The 24,006-nt window shown below is 37.0% G+C and overlaps 1 protein-coding gene across 4 annotated transcripts in view; it reads left to right on the forward strand.

Annotated features, from left to right (window-relative positions):
- The window catches only part of CROT (carnitine O-octanoyltransferase), a 70,233-nt gene that overhangs the window by 36,995 nt on the left and 9,232 nt on the right, over positions 1 to 24,006 (forward strand). For all 4 annotated transcript variants that reach the window (XM_082632749.1, XM_082632748.1, XM_082632751.1 and 1 more), the window contains 8 exons: positions 1,328 to 1,429; positions 6,821 to 6,904; positions 7,320 to 7,427; positions 7,654 to 7,784; positions 15,106 to 15,229; positions 16,730 to 16,808; positions 16,897 to 16,990; positions 17,112 to 17,231. In XM_082632749.1, the coding sequence (XP_082488875.1) occupies positions 1,328 to 1,429; positions 6,821 to 6,904; positions 7,320 to 7,427; positions 7,654 to 7,784; positions 15,106 to 15,229; positions 16,730 to 16,808; positions 16,897 to 16,990; positions 17,112 to 17,231 (842 nt within the window). The remainder of the gene's footprint in view (positions 1 to 1,327; positions 1,430 to 6,820; positions 6,905 to 7,319; positions 7,428 to 7,653; positions 7,785 to 15,105; positions 15,230 to 16,729; positions 16,809 to 16,896; positions 16,991 to 17,111; positions 17,232 to 24,006) is intronic.

Here is a 24,006-nt window from a genome sequence, read left to right on the forward strand (position 1 = left end):
TACTACGTCATAAAATATAAATATTTAATGCAGGCTCTTAAAACATTTTCTTAGCTATATATATATATATATACACACACATACACACACACACACACACGTATCAAATGAAGATCGTACATAAATAATGCTCTGTAAATTCTTGCCACATTGTTTAGCTCCATTTAGACATATCTTATATGTTGTTTAAAGAAGTATGTCTATTATTTGCATATCAGATGTCAGTGGTTCCCAACCTTTATGTTGATTTATATATACAGGAAATTTGCATAAGTCGCTGGGCTAAAGAGATTTCATACCAAAGGTGACATGAGAACCTACCTATAACCCACACCAGTGGGCCTTGATATCTTAGTTGGTGAGGTCTGTCCTAAGAATTATATCATTCTTGTGATTTATTTTATCATTTGGTTTTATAGAACACACTGACTTTAGTGAATTTAAGGGTAATTGTGGCCTACTTTTTTTTTTCTGGGGCAATATCATTTCCTGGGAAAAAAATAAAAGGTAGTAGTCATATTTGTAGGAATCTCAGAGTCTTTTGAAAACACTGAAGTTACTTCATAATACATTCATCAATATTAAATGATAGAAATAAAATAATATAGGATTGAAAAACCTTGTAGCTAGAAAACAATTTTTCCTCTTCCTTAGCTGCATTTGTTTTTAAGGAGAATCAACAAGCTTCTTGAGGAAGAATGTCTTTTAATGAAGTGTTGCTCAAACTTTTTTGCTGCAGTCTACAGTTAGGCATATTTAGATTGCAGCCCATTACACACACACGTGCACACAAGCGTGTGCATACTTACACATACATACATAAGTTTCACAAAACAGTAATAATTACTTTGACTATCTGCGATGTACTCTGATATTTATGTTCTATTTTATTATTTCTTGTAAAGAATGTTTACTGTGGTTTCATGACTCACTTATGGCCCAAACTTACCATTTGAGAAACTGGCTTAGTAGGATATGAATTCTTGAAATATTTTTCTTGTAACTAGACTTTAATGACTAAACTTATCATGCCTCTTATCCTATTCAAGTTGCAAAAGCCTTGTCCTTTCAATTGTATATTCTCTAAACATTCATGAATGTTGTACCATCATTCTCTTTTCTGGCAGAATTTCTTGGATTTTGAGTACTATTTAAAGTCAAGGCCGGAATTATCTCTTGAGTATAACTAATATTTTATTAAATTTGGTTTACCTGAAGAGGAAAAGTGAGATCATGTGTGTGTGTGTGTTTGTGTGTATTTAAGATATAAATACTTAAAAGCCAATATTAAAATCCTTTAAATTTGGAAATATTACATTTATTTTAGGTTGCTACCAAGGTTCTTACTGGAGATCCAACGGTACGCTGGGGTGACAAATCTTATAACTTGATTTCCTTTTCTAATGGAGTATTTGGCTGTAATTGTGATGTAAGTAAACTACTGAAATTATTTTTTCCTTTTATTCTTTTAGGTTAATTTAATGGCAGTAATCTACAATACTTACACTGTCCTGTGGTAGAATAAGTAAACACTTATTTAGCTTTATGGCATTAGAGTAAAAGGTTTAGTTATGAATTCTCAGTGAAAATAGAGTATAGGACAAATTATTTTCATCTGTAGTCAGGATAACGGTGTGGTGTGTATCTGCAAAGTGGAATTTGCATGCATTTTTATGTAGTATAAGCTCTTTTAAAATCCACTGTTACCTGTTGTTGAAAATTACAACCTATTTTAAAAGATACAGCATTAGTATATGTTCTATGCACAGAGAAATGTATGTGGATATATTTCTACATTTACCTAGTAATTTTGTAACCTTGTAAAAAAAATGACACATGATCTTTGGAACATTATTTACTTCTGGATATTAAAATGTCTGTTACTGAATACCATTTTTTACCTTCTTCATAAAACAAACACATGCACACACACACACACACAACTTGTTTCTTTTCTGTTCTCCCATGGTTGTCTTTATTAGCTCTACTTTGCCATTTTCTGATGGACATTCAGGAGGTCTATGAACCAAGAAAATTAAAAAATCAACCTAAGTCACAATTGCAATATATACTTATAACCTCATTATAATACTTTTCATAAAGTATATGATTTGGTATAAAGTAGTATGAGGTAGATTTTTTGTTTGTATTTGGGGGCTTTCCTCCAAAGTATTGATATTTAGTGACTGTAAGATACTAAAAAAAATCCTGTTACGTTGATCTGGGTTCAATAGTTGTATTAATCAGTATTTATTCAGTTTTAGGTGATTGAAACCTAAGTCAAATTGGCATTAGCTTACAAAGGTATTTATGGCATGGGGTACAGCTAAATTTGGGTAATGCTGACTTCCAGTGTCCAGCTGCTTTCATTAGAAATTTCTCTCTCCATTTTTTGGCATTACTTTCCTATGTTAGGCTTTATTTTTATGTAGACTACACCATGTGATGGTTGTACCTACAGTCTCATGTTTTCACAGCTCTCCTCGTAGATTAGTGTTCTCTGTGGTAATAGCCAGCTTTTTTTTTTTTTTTTTTAAACCCAGTTGTTCCAGCAAAAGACCTGGGAATAATGCTCATTTGTTGTATTGGCCTGTGTGAATCGTGCACATTCCAGGGAGTTAGCTGCTCTCATTCGCCTGGCCTGGGTCACATACCAAACCTTGGGACCTAGCTGGTAGAATCACTCATTCAAACCACCACAGAGATGTGTGCTGATGGCCTAAAGAAAAATAAAGTAGCTGTTATTGCCGAGGAAGGTGGTGTGGTTGATGTGCAGGTAATAGAATATCTTCTACAGTAAATCATTAGGGTGAAAGGTTGCCATGAGTCATTTTGAAGATTTGTTGTCTGTCCTCTTCCTTACGAGTCCAGTGTTGACAAAAGATTTTGTGTTAGTTGCCTCAGCTTTTTTGTCTTCAGCTCCTTGTTTGATTCGTCTTGACCTCCTCAGTTTGGTTCATAGCCTCACTATTCCTTGGAATCTGTCCTTTGTAAAGTAGCTAACTACCTTCTGGCTTCTTCCCTCCATTTCTCGTTGACTTGTCAGCTGCAGTTGATTACCCTCTTCTTCATATGCATCTGACACTGCCATCAACCTCCTAACAGTCTTTTTGGGTCTCTGGATTCTAAAACTGAGCTTAATTCATAACTGTTTTCCCCTGTGTCTGCTCTTTTCTCTGGTTCAGTAGTTTCACTGACCATTTCTACATAGGTAGCTTGCAGTTATATTTTTCCAGTTTTTACCTATTATTCTCATCTTGAGAGTTTTGTTTCACCATATGTTACATTGTCCAAACTGGATGTTACATTGTTTTGTAAGGGTTAGTTACTTTCATCATCAAGAACTCATCATCTTGCTTTCCTCCTTCACTCCCAACCCCCTAAAAAAACCACCTTGCACTACTTGGATTTTTACTGATGGCATCAACATCCTGCTATTTGCTCAAATTCAGGAGAAAATAACTTTAATGATGTTTCTATCTTTGAATAAAAATACTGGTCCCATAATGAGCATATATCTTTGCATAACTGAAATGCTTTCCTGTAGTAAAGTGTATGGACATGTTTCATGTGTATGCATTGTCACCCATATACTTATCAGATTGATCTGATGATCTCCACTTGACAGTATGCTTTTAAAATTCCATGTAGGTTCCCCTTGCAACCTACGATGATTACTGAAAATGCTAGTTAACCAATGTAAAACATTATTAGTAAAGTATGTGTACTGTAAAGTTAAGTTGTTCTTAATCCAAATTCATATTGCTGCTCTCTTCCATTGATGCTTGAATATATACTTTTGTGATTATACTACATAATAGCATTTCCCTGTTGGGATTTAAAATCCTGGGGTCAACCATTTTGTCTTCCTTATATAGGCTTTGTTGTAGGCTTTTGTAGAAGTACATAGGGAGCATGTGATAAACATTAGTTGTTAATAACAGTAGTTACTAATTATTGCTGTGGGCCAGGATCTGTAGTAAGTACTTTATAAGCATTATTAAAATCATTTTTCACAGCTGCTGTATGCAACTAGGTATTGTTTTCCCTACTAACAGATGAGGCAGTTTACTTAAAGAATTAACTAACTTTCTCAAGTAACTTACTTGAGAACTTAACTTACTTATGTAGCTAGTAAGTAGTAAGGTTTGGACTCAGAACCAAAGTCCACATTATTAAACAGTATATTACACATATTGCCTCCATATAAATGAAAAAAAAAGATAAAACTTACATGAACAAATAAAGCATCAGGAAAGCATTTGAACTTTTTCTATTTTTCTATTCTATTTTCTATTTCTATTTTCTTTTTTTTTCTATTTTTCTATTTCCTAACTTTTTTTTAATTGATGATTAACTTTCCGCCAGGAGATGAATGGGTAAAATTATAAGTCAAAGATTTATATCTTTCAGTCATGCTCTTTCTTACTGGTTCCAGTATAATACTGTTGTCTTCAATGAAATAATATATGCAATATCTGTGAAAGTTCTTTGTAAAGCTACAAAGTACTACACAGTTGTGAGATGCTGTTAGAAAAGGGTTTTGTCCATGACCTCTGTGTCTTGTTATACGTGCTGTTGCTGGCAGGCAGGATGAACTGCTCTTGCATCTTATACTGACCTCCCTAGTAAGCCTTTCCTGGTGCTTTGGTGGCTGCTTACCTGGTAATGATATACCGTGTTTCTAGGCTCCATGGGGCCGTAATACAGGGCAGCAAAGCTGTGAAGTGTTAAGGCGATATTTAAGACACCTAATTACCCCCTCTGAAACTGGGCCCAAGTGTGCTGGATTCATATCTTAAACCTCCCTTCTTTCTCTCCAAGGCTAGCGGTGTCATTTTCAGTTCATGAATGGTAACTGTGTGTAATGTAAAGTGGTATCCTTAACCCAGAGGGGAAAAAACCCCATGTGATGTAATTGTCATCAAAGGAACATGGAGAAGATAAGGCAAAAAGTTCATCCTCCAGAATAAATGATGGGAAAATTCACTAGCCACAGTTCCTTTCTCTAAATACAGCTGTGAAAACTATGACACCCCTGTAACTCAGCACATCTTTCCCACATTCCTTAAACATTGAGAATTATTTCTGCCACATTGAACACTCTTATAGATATGTACACAGAATCATTATGCTTTTAAATACTTATCTAGTGGACTGTGTGTTTACCAAAAGAAGTTCATACCCATCCTCCATTTAGCCTTCAGATTTAGTCTGCCACCCCCGTCTGCTTTTCCATAGTGCTTTTACAATTCCAGAACATTTTAGCGTTGTATATGTACATACATATACCTCCTTTGACTTCCAATACAAATAGCAATTATTTTCTCTAGATTATTCATGTTTACATCCCTTCCCATTACCTCAAGAGCCCTAATTAGGTGCTTGTGACTTTAAATATTTGTTCTTTCTCAGAAAATAAAATATATCAGTTACTTACTATACTGTGGAATATCTATCTCTTTATCATTACAAAGTGAGGTATTTGAGAATTCTGCATTTTATTATGTGTTAAGAGTGGAGGGAAGGTGAAAATAAAATATTGGGTCAAGTTTTGTTTTTTTTTTTTTAATTAGTAGACTTTACTTTTTAGAGCAAGTTCCAGATTTACAGGAAAATTAAGGAGAAAGTACAAAGTGCTCACTTGCTCTCTTTCCTGCACCCCGTTTTTCCTTTCATTGATATCTTACATTGGTATATGTTGTTACATTTGATGAACCAATATTGATACATTATTATTAACTGAATTACATAGTTTACATTGTTTCACTATTTATGTTGTACAACTTTATGGTTTTGCCAAATGCATAATGCCATTCATTTCCCATTACACTATCTTTTTAACTCAACACAACCATCAGAGTGATCCTTTTAAATTGTAAGACAAATCATGTCAGTGCTCTGTTCATAACCCTTCAATGTCTTCCACTTTTATAAAGTAAAATTTGAAAGAGATACTTTATTTTTTTTTAAACATTTAATATTTATTTCTTATTTTCTCTAATTTTTATTTATTTATTTTTCCATTTTTAAAAAATTTTTAAATTTTTAAAACATCTTTATTGGAGTACAATTGCTTTACAATGGTGTGTTAGTTTCTGCTTTATAACAGAGTGAATCAGCTATACATATACATATATCCCCATATCTCCTCCCTCTTGCATCTCCCTCCCACCCTCCCTATCCCACCCCTCTAGGTGGTCACAAAGCACTGAGCTGATCTCCCTGTGCTATGCGGCTGCTTCCCACTAGCTATCTGTTTTACATCTGGTAGTGTATATATGTCCATGCCACTCTCTCACTTCATCCTAGCTTACCATTCCCCCTCCCCGTGCCCTCAGGTCCATTCTCTACAACTGTGTCTTTAGTCCTGCCCTGCCCCTAGGTTCTTCAGAACCAATTTTTTTTTTTTTTTTTTTTTTTAGATTCCATATATATATGTCAGCATGCGGTATTTGTTTTTCTCTTTCTGACTTACTTCACTCTGTATGACAGACTCTAGGTCCATCCACCTCACTACAAATAACTCAGTTTCGTTTCTTTTTATGGCTGAGTAATATTCCATTGTATGTATGTGCCACATCTTCTTTATCCATCCATCTGTTGATGGACACTTAGGTTGCTTCCATGTTCTGGCTATTGTAAGTAGAGTTGCCGTGAACATTGTGGTACATGACTCTTCTTGAATTATTGTTTTCTCAGGGTATATGCCCAGTAGTGGGATTGCTGGTCGTATGGTAGTTCTATTTTTAGTTTTTTAAGGATGGGTCAAGTTTTAACTTACAAAACTTATTCACAATCTTGTGTATTTTCATTTTAGCATGCTCCTTATGATGCAATGGTTATCGTAAGCATCAGCTATTATGTTGATCAGAAAATTTTTGAGAGTGAAGGAAGATGGACGGTATGTTAGAACAAATATTTCATCCCTTTCTCCTCATAACTTTTTAAAATAAATTTATTTTATTTTTGGCTGCGTTGGGTCTTCGTTGCCGTGCGCAGGCTTTCTCTAGTTGCGGTGAGTGGGGGCTCCTCTTCGTTGCGGTGCGTGGGCTTCTCATTGCGGTGGCTTCTCTTGTTGCAGAGTACAGGCTCTAGGCGCACAGGCTTCAGTAGTTGTGGCTCGCAGGTTCTAGAGCACAGGCTGAGTAGTTGTGGTGCATGGGCTTAGTTGCTCTGCGGCATGTGGGATCTTCCCAGACCAGGGCTCAAACCCGTGTCCCCTACATTGGCAGGCAGATACTTAACCACTGCGCCACCAGGTAAGCTCTCCTCATATTTTTATAGATATAATATTTTTAAGTTTTCCCTGTTTTCAGGGTTCAGATAAAGTGCGGAATATACCACTTCCAGAGGAGCTTGTCTTCACTGTGGATGAAAAAGTATTAAATGATATCAGTCAAGCTAAAGCCCAGTATTTCAAGCAGGTAGATTTTTCACTTTTCTCTTTGATAGTGATACTTTATCTTATAACTACTATATATGAATATTTGGCTATCATGCAAGTATGACGGCATAAAACATTTAAAAATTACAACTTTGATACCTTTATTTATGTCTGATGATTATTTTAATGCAAATGATATTTTGGTTATCTTTGGGGTATTCTCCTTAGGTGTTTTTTCACTGTTCGTCTTTCATTCTTTTTGTTAGGCATCGGATCTGCAGCTTTTGGTCTATGCCTTTACGTCTTTTGGCAAAAAGCTAACCAAGAAGAAGAAGCTTCACCCTGATACCTTCGTTCAGCTGGCACTTCAGCTGGCCTATTATAGACTTCATGGACGGTGAGGACCATTCATTTTCCACTTTCAGAGTCTTGAAGTCCAAGGCTATCTTTACTGTAGCTATTCTGTCATAACTCCCCAGTGTTTTTTCTTACGTTTTTCCCAGTTGGCACTGTGCCCTAATTTGTACTTTCATCAACAGTGTTATTAGAGTTTCCATCTGTGACACTTTAACAGTCTTTCCTTGTTTTTCATTACCTTGATATTTTTGAGGTGCCTGCTCTCTTCTGAGAGAGATTTGTCATTCTTTGGAATTCAGATTGCTTGGTTTTCTCGCAGCTTGTTTTCAGGTGGGTTCATGAAAAGGTATGGTTTTATAGATTAGACAGTCTTTACTCATTTTTAGGATAGGAGAGATGGTATGTTATGAATTTCTACATCCTAAGCAGAAGTGGAAGCTCCTTGATCTTCCTTTTTAAAATTTTACCTGAGGGGCTTCCCTGGTGGCGCAGTGGTTGAGAGTCCGCCTGCCGGTGCAGGGGACACGGGTTCGTGCCCCGGTCCGGAAAGATCCCACATGCCGCGGAGCGGCTGGGCCCGTGAGCCATGGCCGCTGAGCCTGCGCGTCCGGAGCCTGTGCTCTACAATGGGAGAGGCCACGACAGTAAGAGGCCCAATTAGCTAAAAAATAAAATAAAATAAAATAAAATAAAATAAAATAAAATTTTACCTGAGAATATGTATCTTTAAATGGGGTGTTTAGATCATTTACGTTTAATATAATTATCAGTAAGGTTGGGTTTAAGTCCACAGTAGTGCTGTTTCTCTTTATCCCATCTATTTTTTGTTTCTTTGTTTTTTTTATCTTCTTTCGAATTCCTAGTTTTTTTTATTGTTCCTTTTATCTCCATTATCAGCTACACTGGTTTTTTTCCTATTGGTAGGGTTTTACAAAATACATCTTTGAACTTGCAGTCTACCTTCAGATATTTTCCATTTAAAGTATAATGAAAGAACCTTAAAACAATGCTTCTGTTATGCTTACCTCGTTCTTTGTGCTGTTGTTGTCATACATTATACTTGTACATATGTTAACAACCTCATGATGCACTACTGTTTTTGCCTTCAACAGTCAGTTACCTTCTTTTATTGTGGTAAAATATAAATAAAATAAAACTTGCCATTTTAACTATTTTTAAGTATATAATCCAGTGGCATTAATTACATCGACTGTGTTGTGCAACCATCACCACTGTCTATTTCCAAACTTTTTTTTAACCACCCCAAGCAGAAACTCTGTACTCATTAAGCAATAATTTCCTATTCTCTCTTCTTTCCCAACCCCTGGTAATCTCTAATCCACTTTCTGTCTATATGAACTCGCCTGTTCTGGATATTTCCTCTAAGTGGAATTATACATTATTTGTCCTTCTGTATCTGGCTTATTTCACTTAGGATAGTATTTTCAGTGTTTGTTCTTTTATGGCTGAATAATATTCAATTGTATGAATATACCACATTTTGTTTATCCATTCATCTGTTGACAAATGCTTGGGTTGTTTCTGCCTTTTGGCTATTGTGAATAACACTGCTGTGAACATTCACATACATGTATTGGTTTGAATCCCTGTTTTCAGTTCTTTTGAGTCAATAACTAGGAGTGGAATTGCTGGGCTGTGTGGTAATTCTATGTTTAACTTTTTGAGGAACTGCCCAACTGTTTTCCACAGTGGATACCATTTTTACGTTCCCACCAGCAATATACAAAGTAATGTATAATTGTTCCACATCCTTGCCAACACTTACTTTTCTGTTTAAAAAAAAAAAAAAAAAAGCCATCCAGAGTACTTGTGAAGTGGTATCTTACTGTGGTTTTTATTTGCATTTCCTTAGTGACTAATGAGGTTGAATATCTTCGTGTGTTTATTGGCCATTTGTATATCTTCTTGGCAAAATGTCTATTTAAATCCTTTGTGCATTTGGTAATTCAGTTGTCATTTTGTTGTTGAATTTTAAGGGTTCTTTATGTATTGTAGATATGAAACCCTTATCAGATAGGTGTTTTGCAAATATTTTCTCTCATTCTGTGGGTTGTCTTTTCATTCTCTTGAGAGTATGCTTTGATGCACAAAGTTTTAAATTTTGAAGTCCAATTTATCTGTTTATTTCATTTGTTGCCTGTGCTTTTGGTGTCATATCCAAGAAATCATTGCCAAATCCAGTATTACAAAACTTTCCCCATATGTTTTCTTCTAAGAATTTTATAGTTTTAGCTCTTACTCTAGGTCTTTGATCCATTTTGAGTTAATTTTTGTGTAGGGGGTATGGTAAGGATCAAAATTCACTCTTTTGCATATGGATATCCAGTTTTCTTAGCATTATTTGTGAAGAGACTGTCCTTTCCCTATTGAGTGGTCTTGACACTCTTGTCCAAAATCAATTGACCATAGATGAGGGTTTGTTTCTGGGTCAGTGTGTTGTTCAGTGTGTCTCTTCTTGTGTTCATACGACACTGTTTTGATTATTGTAGCTTTGCAGTAAGTTTTGAAATCTGGAACTAATGAGTACTTCATCTTTGTTCTTTTTTTTTTTTAAGATTTATTTATTATTTATTTATTTATTTTATTTATTATTTTTGGCTGTGTTGCATCTTAGCTGCGGCATGCAGGACCTTCGTTGACGCATGCGGGATCTTTGCTTTGAGGTGCGTGGGCTCTTCGTTGTGGCGCACGGGCTTCTCTCTAGTTGTGGCGTGTGGGTTTTCTCTTTTCTAGTTGTGGTGCACAGGCTCCAGGGCGCACGGGCTCTGTAGTTTGTAGCATGCAGTCTCTCTAGTTGAGGCGCACGAACTCAGTAGTTGTGGCACACGGGCTTAGTTGCCCCAAGGCATGTGGGATCTTAGTTCCCTGACCAGGGATTGAACTTGCGTCCCCTGCATTGGAAGGCGGATTCTCTACCACTGGACCACCAGGGAAGTCCCCTTCACCTTAGTTCTTGAAAAGAAGATTGTTCTGGCGACTCTGGGTTCCTTGAAATTCCATATGAATTTTAGGATGGGTTTTCCCATTTTTGTAAAAATGTCGTTGGGATTTTGATAGAGATTGCGTTGCATCTGTAGATCCCTTTTAGTAGTATTTTCATCTTAACAATATTAAGTCTTCTAATCCATGAACATGGGGTCCCTTTGCATTTATTTATGTCTTTTTAAATTTCTTTCAATGTTTTGTAGTTTTTGGTGTACAGGTCTTTTTGCCTCCTTGGTTAAACTTAATCCTAAGTATTTGATTCTTTTTGATGCTGTTGTAAATTGTTTTCTTGATTTTCTTTTCAGATTATTTATTGCTAGTGTATGGAAATGCAACTGATTTTTGCATTTTGACTTTATATTCTGAAACTGCTTGAGTTCCTTTATTAGCTCTAATAGTTTTTTGTGGACTCTAGCATTTTATGTATAAGACCACATATCTGTGACTAGAGATAGGTTGGATTTTGTCAAAGGCTTTTCTATATCAATTGCGATGATCATATAGGTCTTTTTCTTCATTCTATTAATGTAGTATATTACATTGATTTTCATATGTTGAACCATCCTTGGATTCCTGGGATGAATCCCACTTGGTCATGGTGTATCATCCTTTTAATCTGCTGCTGAATTCAGTTTGCTAGTAATTTGTTGAGGATTTTTGCATCTATATTCATAATGGGTATTGGTCTATAGTGTCTTTTCTTGCAGTGTCTTTTCTTGCAGTGTCTTTGCCTGGTTTTGGTATCAGGGTAATGCTGGCCTCATATTATGAGTAAGGAAATGGTCCTTCCTCACCAGTGTTTTTGGAAGAGTTTGAGAAGGATTGGTATTAATTCTTTAAGTATTAGAATTCATCAGTGAAGCCATCTGGTCCAGAACTTACCTTTGTTCAGAGGTTTTTGATTGCTCATTGATCTTGTTACTTGTTATACATCTAGTCAGATTTCTGTTTTTTCTTGAGTTAGATTTGGTAGTTTGTGTGTTTCTCAGAATATGTCCATTTCATCTAGGCTATCCAATTTATTGTATACAGTTCATAATATTCTCTTACAATCCTTTTTATTTCTGTAAAGTCAATAGTAATGCCCTCTTTCTCATAGTTGATTGTAGTAATTGGAGTCTTCTCCCTTTTTTTCCTTAGTGTAGCTAAAAGCTTGTCAATTTTGTTGATCTTTGCAAAGAACCAACTTTGGTTTAGTTAACTTTATTTTTCATTTCTGTATTTTGTTTATCTCTACTGTAATCTTAATTTCTTTTTTTGCTGGCTTTGGGGCTAGTTTGCTCTTCTTTTTTTTAATTCTTTAAAGTGTGCAGTTAGTTTACTGATTTGAGATCTTCTTTAATGTAAGTATTTAGAGCCATAAATTTGCCTCTGAACAGTGCTTTTGCTTCATTCCATAAATTGTGGTATGTTCTACTTTTCATTCATCACAGGGTGTTTTCTAATTTACCTTGTGATTTCTCCCTGAACAATTGGTTAAGAGTTTGTTGTTTTATTTCTACATATTTGTGAATTTTTCAGTGTTTCTTGTTACTGCTTTTTAGCTCCATCCCATTGCCATTGAAGAAGATACTTTGTATGATTCCAGTCTTTTTAAATTTATTGAGACTTATTCTGTGGCCTAATATATGGTCTGTCCTGGAGAATGTTCTATGTGCACTTGATAAGAATTTGTATTCTGCTGTTCTTAGTAGCATATTCTATATATGTCTTTTAGGTGTAGTTATTTATAGTGTTGTTCAAGTCTTCTCTTTCCTTATTAGATCTTCTTTCTATGTGTTTTATCCATTATTGAAAGTTGGGTATTGAAGTCTGCAAGTATTTTAGAGCTGTCTAGTTCTCTCTTCAATTCTGTCAGTGTTTGTTTCATATATCTTATAGTTCTGTTGTTTGGTGCATATATTTTTATAATTGTTATATCTTGATGAATTAAATCTTTTATCAGTAAATAATGTCCTGTTTGTCTCATTCATCCTTTTTACTTAAAATATATTTTGTCTGATATATATACAGCCACTCCTAATGGAAAAAAAAATTGTATAGCCACTCAAACTCTCTTTTGGTTACTATCTTTTTTCATCATTTTACTTTTAACCTCTTACTGTCTTTGTTTCTAAACAGAATCTCCTGTGGACAGTATATAGATGATGTTTTTTGTTCATCTTGCCAATCTCTGCCTTTGATTGGAGAGTTACTGATAAGGAGGGAGAATTCTGCCATTTAGCTGTGTATTCTGTAGGTCTTACGTGTTTTTGTTCTTCAATTCCTCCATTACTTTCTTTTTTGGTAGTAGTGATTTTGATTTTTTTTTGGAGTGTACCATTTTGATTTCCCTATTCTTTCTTTGTATTTTTTAAGCCATTTTCTTTATGGCTACCTTGGAAATTACATTTAACGTCTTAAATTTATAACAACCTAGTTTGAATAATACCAGCTTACTTTTAATAGTATACAAACACTGTGCTTTTATCCATCTCTGTACCGCCCTCTTTATTTTATCACAGATTACATCTTTTTACATTGTGTGTCCATTAACATAAATTTATATTACTGTTCTATGTATTTGCCCTTTAAGTAAAAAGACTGTTAAACATTGTTGTTCAATCTCCCATGTTTCCTATAAACTGGTAGATAGATTTGGCAACTTGAGACTAGTAATCGATTATTCTTATTATTTTTTATAACAGTAAATCAAATAGTTAATATTATTTGTTTCCTATCACATCCTATTCAGATTGAGGGTGTGTTCAGTTGTTAGCCAACATCCGTTATAAAGTTTCCTCCCTGATTCTTTTACCTAATGGTTTTAGTGGCCATTGATGATCATTACCAAGATCTATTATTTCATTACAGGTTGCAGAGTAGTGATATTTTGTCATTCATTCTTACTGCTTTTATCTTCGTTTTTTAAAGAATGCTATTTTAGTGGTGGTTTAAATTTTTTATTTTTTATTTTTTTTCTGTATGTGGGCCTCTCACTGTTGTGGCCTCTCCCATTGCGGAGCACAGGCTCCGGACGTGCAGGCTCAGCAGCCATGGCTCATGGGCCCAGCCACTCTGTGGCATGTGGGTTCTTCCCGGACCGGGGCACGAACCCGTGTCCCCTGCATCGGCAGGCGGACTCTCAACCACTGCGCCACCAAGGAAGCCTGGTGGTTTAAATTTTTATTTACACTTTCTCCTTCACATTTTGAAAGGATACTGTTTCAGCTCAGGGAGAGTCTTATAGAAACACTGAACAGAGGAGGCTCAATAACTGCGGGAATTCCCTGGTGATCCAGTGGTTAAGACATGGTGCTTTCACTGCCATGGACCTGGGTTCAATCCCTGGTCAGGGAACTAAGAATCCCACAAGCCGCATGTCATGGCCAAAAAAAAAAAACAACTGTTTGAGCCCTCTTAGTGCCCACGTTCAGACCTTTTACTCTTCCGTTTGACTGCTTTAACTCTAAATTCCTGTCACCAGGAAAGTAAGAGAGCTTTGTACCAAAAATTGTTATATCATTCTCCACCCCAGGAAAACAGTCATCATTCTAGGGAACTTCTTAAATAATGCTTTTACTTAATTCTAGAGTCATTCATGTTCTGTAGGAGGAAACTAAAGGCCAAGAACTCTATTATCCCGTATCTTAGTAGCGTAAAACAACAAACATTTATCATCTCACATTTTCTGTCTGTCAGGAGTCCAGGCACAGCTTAGCTGGGTGCCTCTGGCTTCAGGTCTCTTGTCAGGTTGTAGTCAGGGTGTCAGCCAGGACCGTGTCTTCATCTGAAGGCACCCCTTAAAGAGGATCCGCGTACAGTCTCACTCACATGGTTATTAGTAAGGTTCATTTCCTCCCAAGCTGTTGTCCAGAGGCCTCTCTGTTTCTTGCCACCTGGGCCTCTCTACAGGGCAACTCCCAGCATGGCAGCAGGCTTTCCTCAGAATAAGGAGATGAGAGAGCTCTCTTTGTAACCTGATTTCAGAAGTGACATCTCATTACTTCTGTCATATTTCTTTCATTAGAAGGAAGACACTAAATGCATCCCACATGCAGTGTGAGGGGTTATACCAGTGCATCTGCAGGAGGCGGGGATCACTGGGGGCATCTCACGCCACCTGCCACAGATGCCAATGTACACAACCTGACAGCAGCCAAGCCTTTGAAACATTTCCTGTTGTACCAGGCCACAGTACATTTTGCTCTTTGATGTTGAAAACAGCCTCTTTGTTATTGAAAATCTCAGTCGTAGTCTGTATTGTAGAACTTAGTCTCTGACCAAAGCCAGCTTTATTAGGTAAACTCTTTGTAATAACATTAGAGCATTTTCTTTCTCATGATACATTTTCTTATTTTCATTTTTTCTTGTAGCCCTGGTTGCTGCTATGAAACAGCTATGACAAGATACTTTTATCATGGCCGTACAGAGACTGTGCGATCATGTACAGTAGAAGCAGTCAGATGGTGCCAATCCATGCAGGATCCTTCTACCAGTGTGAGTATTTGAAAAGAAAAAATTAACAATTTGTCTGTTCTAAAGGAAACTTGGCTCTTAAATAACTAACTTCTTCAAATCCCTGGATCAGTAAAATATTTTCAGACCTTTTTTTCTGGAAACTTTCAAACATTTCTTCATTTGCCAGTGAAGTATATACTTGGAAAGAATAAGAAACAGGGAAGACCTGATAAGAAGCCCATTTGTGTCATTTTCTAGGCAAAGTAACTTCAACACCTTGAGTATTTCACTACTGTTGATCTTCCTTTAGATAACACGCATAAAATGTAGACTCTCCCAAAGTGCCTTTAAAGGAAGCTTTTCTTGATGTGGTGGAACATTTTTGAAATCAGATTTTTTTTTGTATATTAGAACCAGTACAGCTTTATATGTTTTGTTTTATACTTTAAGCATTTACACAAAAGGGTAGTTCCTTCCCACTGCTATTTTGGTATTGCATTTATTTCTTTAGTTTTGATTGACATAGTTATGTATATGTTAACTTATTTTAATTTCATAGAGCTGCTTCATTATCATTTTTGTACACCTATGCTTTAGTTTTGAAATCGTAATTGCTTCTGTCTTTACACTTGTTGATATCACTTCAGTGCTGCCCACAAGTTTCTGTTTTCTTGTTCTGGGAAAGAAATAATCAAGTTGCAGGGCATATAGGAAAGAAAAGGCAGAGAGGAAGCGGGTAAGGGTAAGGGGGTAGATAGATTGGAAGTTTGGGATTGATGTGTACACACTGCTATATTTAAAATAGATGACCAACAGGGACCTACTGTGTAGCACAGGGAACTCTGCTCAATATTCTATAATAACCTAAATGGGAAAAAAAATCTGAAAAAGAATGGATAAATGTATATGTATAACTATATCGCTTTGCTGTACACCTGAAACTAACACAACATCTTCATCAACTATACTCCAATATAAAATAAAAATTAAAAAAATAAAGGCAGTGGAAGAAGTGAGGAAAAAGACAGAAAAGTTATACATCTCAAGGTCTTTCTCAGAGTCTTATGTCTCTCCAAAATTACCCAAATTCTAATTACTTTTTTTAAAAATTAATTAATGAATGAATTTTTTGGCTGCGTTGGGTCTTTGTTGCTGCGTGCGGGCTTTCTCTAGTTGCAACGAGCGGGGGCTACTCTTTGTTGCAGTGTGTGGGCTTCTCATTGCGGTGGCTTCTCTTGTTGCGGAGCACGGGCTCTAGGCATGCGGGCTTCAGTAGTTGTAGCACGCAGGCTCAGTAGTTGTGGCTCGCGGGCCCTAGAGCGCAGGCTCAGTAGTTGTGGCGCACAGGCTTAGTTGCTCCACGGCATGTGGGATCTTCCTGGACCAGGGCTTGAACCCGTATCCCTTGCACTGACGGGTGGATTCTTAACCACTGTGCCCCAAGGGAAGTCCTGCCAAATTCTGATTACTTTGAGCTCAGGTTTTTTGTTTGGTTTCTGTACAGTTTGTTATTGAAGTATCTCTTGATTTTTAACACAGCTTTTTGAGCAGCAGCACAGGATGTTAGAAGCTTTTGCAAAACATAATAAAATGATGAAAGATTGTTCAACTGGAAAAGGTACTTATACTGTTTTTTTTCTGACTTAAAAAAAATTCTCTTGTGCTGAAAACATTTTTCTAACTTCAGGTTTGGGGTTTTATTGCAGGATTTGACCGTCATTTGTTAGGTCTCTCACTCATAGCAAAAGAGGAATGTCTCCCTGTTCCAGAACTCTTTACAGACCCACTTTTCTCCAGAAGGTAATATAATGTAGTGTTTTGTAACCTCATCAGTTTCTTTCTTCCTGAATGTTAAAAGCTTTTCAGAAACAATGTAAGCTTCTGTAAGCCTAGTAAAATATCCTTTCTTTGTGCCATACAGTGGTGGAGGTGGAAACTTCGTTCTCTCAACAAGTCTGATTGGTTATTTAAGAGTCCAGGGAGTGGTGGTTCCCATGGTACACAATGGATATGGATTTTTCTATCATATCAGAGATGACAGGTGAGGCTGCTCTTTTTATTTTTTAATTTAAAAAAATTTTTAGTTTAGTATATTTTATTTGCATCTATAAATTTTATTTTTAGAATAGTATTTTATTTTATTTTTTTAACATCTTTATTATTCTTAACTGTGCTCACTTTTGTTGTTTGTCTTCCCTACACTATGATTCTGATGGTGTTGTCATCTGTCACTTGCTGCATGGGCAATTATTTTTTTTACCACTTAGGCGTTTAATGCGTATTTGTTTCTCTTTCCTGCTTTTGAGACATTTGTCAAATCAGTCCTTTAGGTGTTTTGTGCAGAGCACTGTTTCAGGTTGACTCAGTGATCATGTCATCATCATCCTCCAAAATCAGTACACATATTACCATATTTGTTCTACCCAAGGTATTTGATGACAAGTTCAGATAAAATTTGATGGTCTGTAAATATGTGGTGGTTAGTGCAGTCATAGACAATACTAATGAGACCAAGACAAGAGACAAGGTAAATTAATTTGTGTTCAGAAAAGAATGTTTTACCAATTCAGATGCATTTCATTTTGGTTGTATGGGGTTTGACTTAAATTTGTGGGAAGAATGAGAAAGAAAATACTAAAACCTGGTAGGGGAAAGAGAGGTGGAGAACAAGGTAATAGCGAATTGACAGAAAGGCTTGGAAAGTCCCCTTTCACAGAGTCTGGCCGTCTCTTCACAGGGGTCTGTCAGAGCTTGGGAATTAAGATAATGGGGCCACATATAGCACCATATGAATAAGAAGAGAGCAGGCTTAGAGGCATTTCAGGTGGAATGTGAAAAATGGGAATAATAATATGTGTGATACCTTATCTTTGATAAAGGAGGCAAGAATATACAATGGAGAAAAGACAGCCTCTTCAATAAGTGGTGCTGGGAAAACTGGACAGCTACATGTAAAAGAATGAACTTAAAACACTCCCTAACACCATACACAAAAATAAACTCAAAATGGATTAAAGATCTAAATGTAAGGCCAGACACTATCAAACTCTTAGAAGAAAACACAGGCAGAACACTCTATGACATAAATCATAGCAAGATCCTTTTTGACCCACCTCCTAGAGAAATAGAAATAAAAACAAAATAAACAAATGGGACCTAATGAAACTTAAAAGCTTTTGCACAGCAAAGGAAACCATAAACGAGATGAAAAGACAACCCTCAGAATGGGAGAAAATATTTGCCAATGAAACAACTGACAAAGGATTAATCTCCAAAATTTACAAGGAGCTCATGCAGCTCAATATCAAAAAAACAAACAACCCAATCCAAAAATGGGCAGAAGACCTAAATAGACATTTCTCCAAAGAAGATATACAGATTGCCAACAAACACATGAAAGAATGCTCGACATCATTAATCATTAGAGAAATGCAAATCAAAACTACAGTGCAATATCATCTCACACCGGTCAGGATGGCCATTGTCCAAAAATCTAGAAACAATAAATGCTGGACAGGGTGTGGAGAAAAGGGAACCCTCTTGCACTGTTGGTGGGAATGTAAATTGGTACAGCCACTTGGAGAACAGTATGGAGGTTCCTTAAAAAACTAAAAACAGAACTACCATACGACCCAGCAATCCCACTACTGGGGTATATACCCTGAGAAAACCATAATTCAAAAAGTCATGTACCAAAATGTTCATTGCAGCTCTATTTACAATAGCCAGGTCATGGAAGCAACCTAAGTGTCCATCGACGGATGGATAAAGAAGATGTGGCACATATATACAATGGAATATTATTCAGCCATAAAAAGAAACGAAACTGAGTTATTTGTAGTGAGGTGGATGGATCTAGAGTCTGTCATACAGAGTGAAGTAAGTCAGAAAGAGAAAAACAAATACCGTATGCTAACACATATATATGGAATAAAAAAAAATGGTCATGAAGAACCTAGGGGCAAGATGGGAATAAAGACACAGACCTACTAGAGAATGGACTTGCGGATACAGGGTGGGGGAAGGTTAAGCTGGGACAAAGTGAGAGAGTGGCATGGACATAGATACACTACCAAACGTAAAATAGATAGCTAGTGGGAAGCAGCCACATAGCACAGGGAGATCAGCTCAGTGCTTTGTGACCACCTAGAGGGGTGAGATAGGGAGGGTGGGAAGGAGGGAGATGCAAGAGGGAAGAGATATGGGGACGTATGTATGTGTATAACTGATTCACTTTGTTATAAAGCAGAAACTAACACACCATTGTAAAGCAATTATACTCCAATAAAGATGTTTAAAAATTTTTTTTAAATCGGATGTGGCCAGATGTGGCAAGGCCCCCCAACGGTAACCAGAGCTCTCACACTTGGTCCACTCTGAGGCTGCATTCAGTGTGTAAATGCAATGCTAGGACACCAGTTCCAGCCTACTGTACATGATGGAGCAATAAAGTTTTACTGAAGATTTTTTGGAGAAGGTGTGGAAGAAGAGTGACATTGCATACCACGTGGCAAACATCACAGCAATTCCCTTTAAACATCTATGTTCCCCCGGAATTTCCTCTCTAAATATCAGCCTCCTGAGACTTCCCTCGTGGTCCAGTGAGCAAGACTCCGTGCTGTGGTGCTCCAAGGACAAGGGTGCTTCAAGGACAAAGGACGACCCTGCCTGCAAACGTTTTAGCGTCACACCGCCTACTGGACTCTTAATCACCCTCCCCACCGTGTTGCGATGGTTATGAAATTCCTGAGCCCACCTGGGTGATGGGACCTGTCCCAAATAAGGAAAGGCATCTGCCCCGTCCCACTCTATAGAAGGAAGGTATATATGCCTTGACCAATCAGTAAATGAAATTTTCACCTTGGACCATTCCTTTGTTCTCTGGCTATAAAAACTGACTAATAGCACATGTTCGGAATAGGAAGTCAGCCCACTGTTCTGGCAGTGACCCTTCCCTCTCATAAATTCTGTCTTCTTTAAAAAAAGTGTCACATAGTTCAGTTTCTAAGGTACTGTTTTTCTATTTTTCCTTTTTTAAAAGAGTTTACAGTCAGTGTTATTTTTTCAAAATTTTATCATCTGTCTCCATGTCAAGCGTGATTTTTGCATACCAGGGGTGCTTGTATTTGTTGGCATCTAAGTCTTAGATGATGTATTCCCATAGCATTCAGTTTCTATACGTTAATCTACAAATTAAAGGTTGAATGATAAAAGTTAAACATGGATCTTATTAGCCATGTTTATCCTTTACCAGGTCCAAAATCATCATCATATACAGAGAATAACTAAGGATTCTAACATATTCTCTGACAAGTCGTGGATGTTACATTGCATGCAGTGATAAGAGTTTAAGCCAGATATGCCTCAGCTCTTTGACTTTTTGAAAAATGTATTTTTAATGATCCTGGGACAGTTTCCATTCACTTATTCAGGAAATATTTAATGAGAACTTAAAATGTGCCAAGGATTGTTTTAGGTGCTAAGGATACAAGACAGACAAAACCCCTCTCTTAAAGATAGTATTTCCTACTTGGGAAACAGGAACAAGAGCAAACAAGTAAGCAGGATAACTGCAAATAGTGATGAATGTTGTAGAGCAAATAATCAAATTGTTGTGGTAATAGAGAAAAACTGGTAGAGACGGAGCACTGCTTTATATAGTATGTGGTCAGGGAAGGTGTCTGAGGGAGGGGTAATGAAACTGAGATGTTAAGGATGGGAAGGAATTTGTCATACGAATAGCCAGGAAAACAGCTCTCCAGAATCTGATCCCTGCTTGCTCTCTCCAACTCTCCCGCCCTGGCTGAGCCACCGTCTTCTCCCACTTAGGTCACTGCAGCAAGTTCTCTGCAGTCTTCTTGCCTCCACCTGTCCTTCCCTACAGACCATTCTCTACACAGTAGCCCTGATGGCCAAATGGAACTCAACTCGAATTGTTCTCCTACTCAGAACCTTCCGAGGGCTTTTGCTTTCACTCATGTAAGATCCAAAGTCCTCCTGAGAGACCCTACATGATCTAGGTCTCATCTACCTCTCACCCTGTCTCCTAGAAGGCTGTCACTGATTCCCTTGTACCTTGAACGTGCCAGACAAGCGCCCTCGTCAAGGCCTTCACGGTCATGATTTCCTCGGCTTAGTAGTTTCTTCCCTGAAATACGTGCAAGGATGACTCCCTTATCTCAGATAAATATTTGCTCTCATCTGAGAGGCCTTCCCTAACCATCTAAAATAGCATTTTTCCCCCTTCCCCACACACACCTGCTGCATTTTAACCACCGTGTGTGTGTGTGTATGTGTATGTATGTACTTATTTGCATGTTACCTATCTTTCCTTCCTAGAATACAATCCCACAAACATGGTCTTTGTTTTTGTATCCCCAGCTCTGTAACAATACCTCATAAATATGTTGCACTCAGTAAACGTTTCACAATGACTTTGTTGTTTAACATAAGCATACAGGTCTGAGGGTAGGGAAGAGGTTGGAATTTTAAGGGACAGAGGCACTATAGCTATACATTAACAATTGAGTGGGAGGGTGGTAGAAGAAGAGATTGAAGAGCGGTAGACAAGAGCTAAATCTGGTAGGGAGGGCAGTGTTTTCTCAGCCCTGAGTGCACAAGAATCACCTGGAGAACTTTAAAAACAGCACTCCTGGAGATACTGATTTGGTTGCGGTGGTCAGTTGATGTAGGGCCTTGTAACATGCTAAGGAGTCTGGATTTTCTCCTAAAAATAATGGAAAGCATTTTACCAATTTTAAGCGTGAAAGGTACATTTTATTTACATGTGAAAAGGATCGTTGGCTGTTACATGCAATATAAATTAGGTGGACAGTACTATGAGCAAGAATGAGATGAAGGAAATCAGGAAGCATGGATGATACATTGAACGAGGCAGTTGATACTGAGGGTGGAGAGCAGTGGAGGTATTTGAGAGGTATTTTGGAGGTAGAACCAGTAAGATTTACTGATGGATTGCCGATTCCAATGGTGGCACTTACTGGGATGGAGAAAATTAGGGGAGAAGTAGCCATGTTAGGGTAGAATCAACAATTTTGTTTTCTACATGGTGACTTCAAGATTTCTGCTAATGCAGAAATTTATTATAATTTATATACAAGAGAATATGCCAATAGCCAGTTGGATATATGTTTGGAGCTCAGAAAAGAGGTCAGATCTCGAAGTGTACATTTATGAGTCATTACTATGTATACACCCAAAATAGTTTTCAAATGAAATAACAATACATGGAAATTCTCTGAAAGGAATTTTTTCATTCACTGTTAAGCTTGAAAAGAATATTGGTTTATTTTTGAAATTGCATTTTATTTTATTTTTAGAACCACAATGCCATGTTTATTGTGAAGTGAAATTATTTGTTAGAGGAATTAATGAACACCCAGCATGTGGATATTCGGCCAATAATTTTTTTTTGAATTTTATTTTATTTCTTTTTTTATACAGTAGGTTTTTATTAGTTATCTATTTTATGCATATTAGTGTATATATGTCAATCCCTATCTCCCAATTCATCCCCCCATCCCTCGCCCCCCCTCTTCCCCCCCTTGGTGTCCATATGTTTGTTCTCTACATCTGTGTGTCTATTTCGGCCTTGCAAACCAGTTCATCTGTACCATTTTTCTAGATTCCACATGTATGCGTTAATATACGATATTTGTTTTTCTCTTTCTGACTTACTCTGTATGACAGTCTCTAGGTCCATCCACGTCTCTACAAATGACACAATTTCATTCCTTTCTATGGCTGAGTAATAGTCCATTGTATATATGTACCACATCTTTATCCATTCATCTGTCGATGGGCATTTAGGTTGCTTCCATGACTTGGCTATTGTAAATAGTGCTGCAGTGAACATTGGGGTGCATGTGTCTTTTTTGAATTACGGTTTTGTTCTGGGTGTATGCCCAGTAGTGGGATTGCTGGATCATATGGTAATTCTATTTTTAGTTTTTTAAGGAACCTCCATACTGTTCTCCATAGTGGCTGCTGTATCAATTTACATTCCCACCAACAGTGCATTTGGTGGGAATGCACTGTTGCATTCTCCACACCCTCACCACCATTTGTTGTTCATGGATTTTCTGATGATGCCCATTCTGACTGATGTGAGGTGATACCTCACTATAGTTTTGATTTGCATTTCTCTAATAATTAGTGATGTTTAGCAGCTTTTCATGTGCCTCTTGGCCATCTGTATGTCTTCTTTGGAGAAATGTCTACTAAGGTCTGCTGCCCATTTTTGGATTGGTTTTTTTTTAAATATTGAGCTGCATGAGCTGTTTATATATTTTGAAGAAAATCCTTTATCCGTTGATTCATTTGCAAATATTTTCTCCCATTCTGAGGGTTGTCTTTTCATCTTGTTTCTAGTTTCCTTTGCTCTGCAAAACCTTTTAAGTTTCATTAGGTCCCACTTGTTTATTTTTGTTTTTATTTCCATTACCCTGGGAGGTGGGTCAAAAAAGACTTGCTGTGATTTATGTCAAAGAGTATTCTTCCTATGTTTTCCTCTGAGAGTTTTATAGTGTCCAGTCTTATATTTAGGTCTTTAATCCATTTTGAGTCTATTTTTGTATATGGTGTTAGGGAGTGTTCTAGTTTCATTCTTTTAGATGTAGCTGTCCAGTTTTCCCAGCACCACTTATTGACGAGGCTGTCTTTTCTTCATTGTATATCCTTGCCTCCTTTGTCATACCTTAGTTGACCATAGGTGCGTGGGTTTATCTCTGGGCTTTCTATCCTGTTCCATTGATCTGTATTTCTGTTTTTGTGCCAGCACCATATTGTCTTGATTA

This window comes from Mesoplodon mirus, assembly GCF_964341445.2.
Source record: "Mesoplodon mirus genome assembly, chromosome: 9".
NCBI classification, from domain to species: domain Eukaryota; kingdom Metazoa; phylum Chordata; class Mammalia; order Artiodactyla; family Ziphiidae; genus Mesoplodon; species Mesoplodon mirus.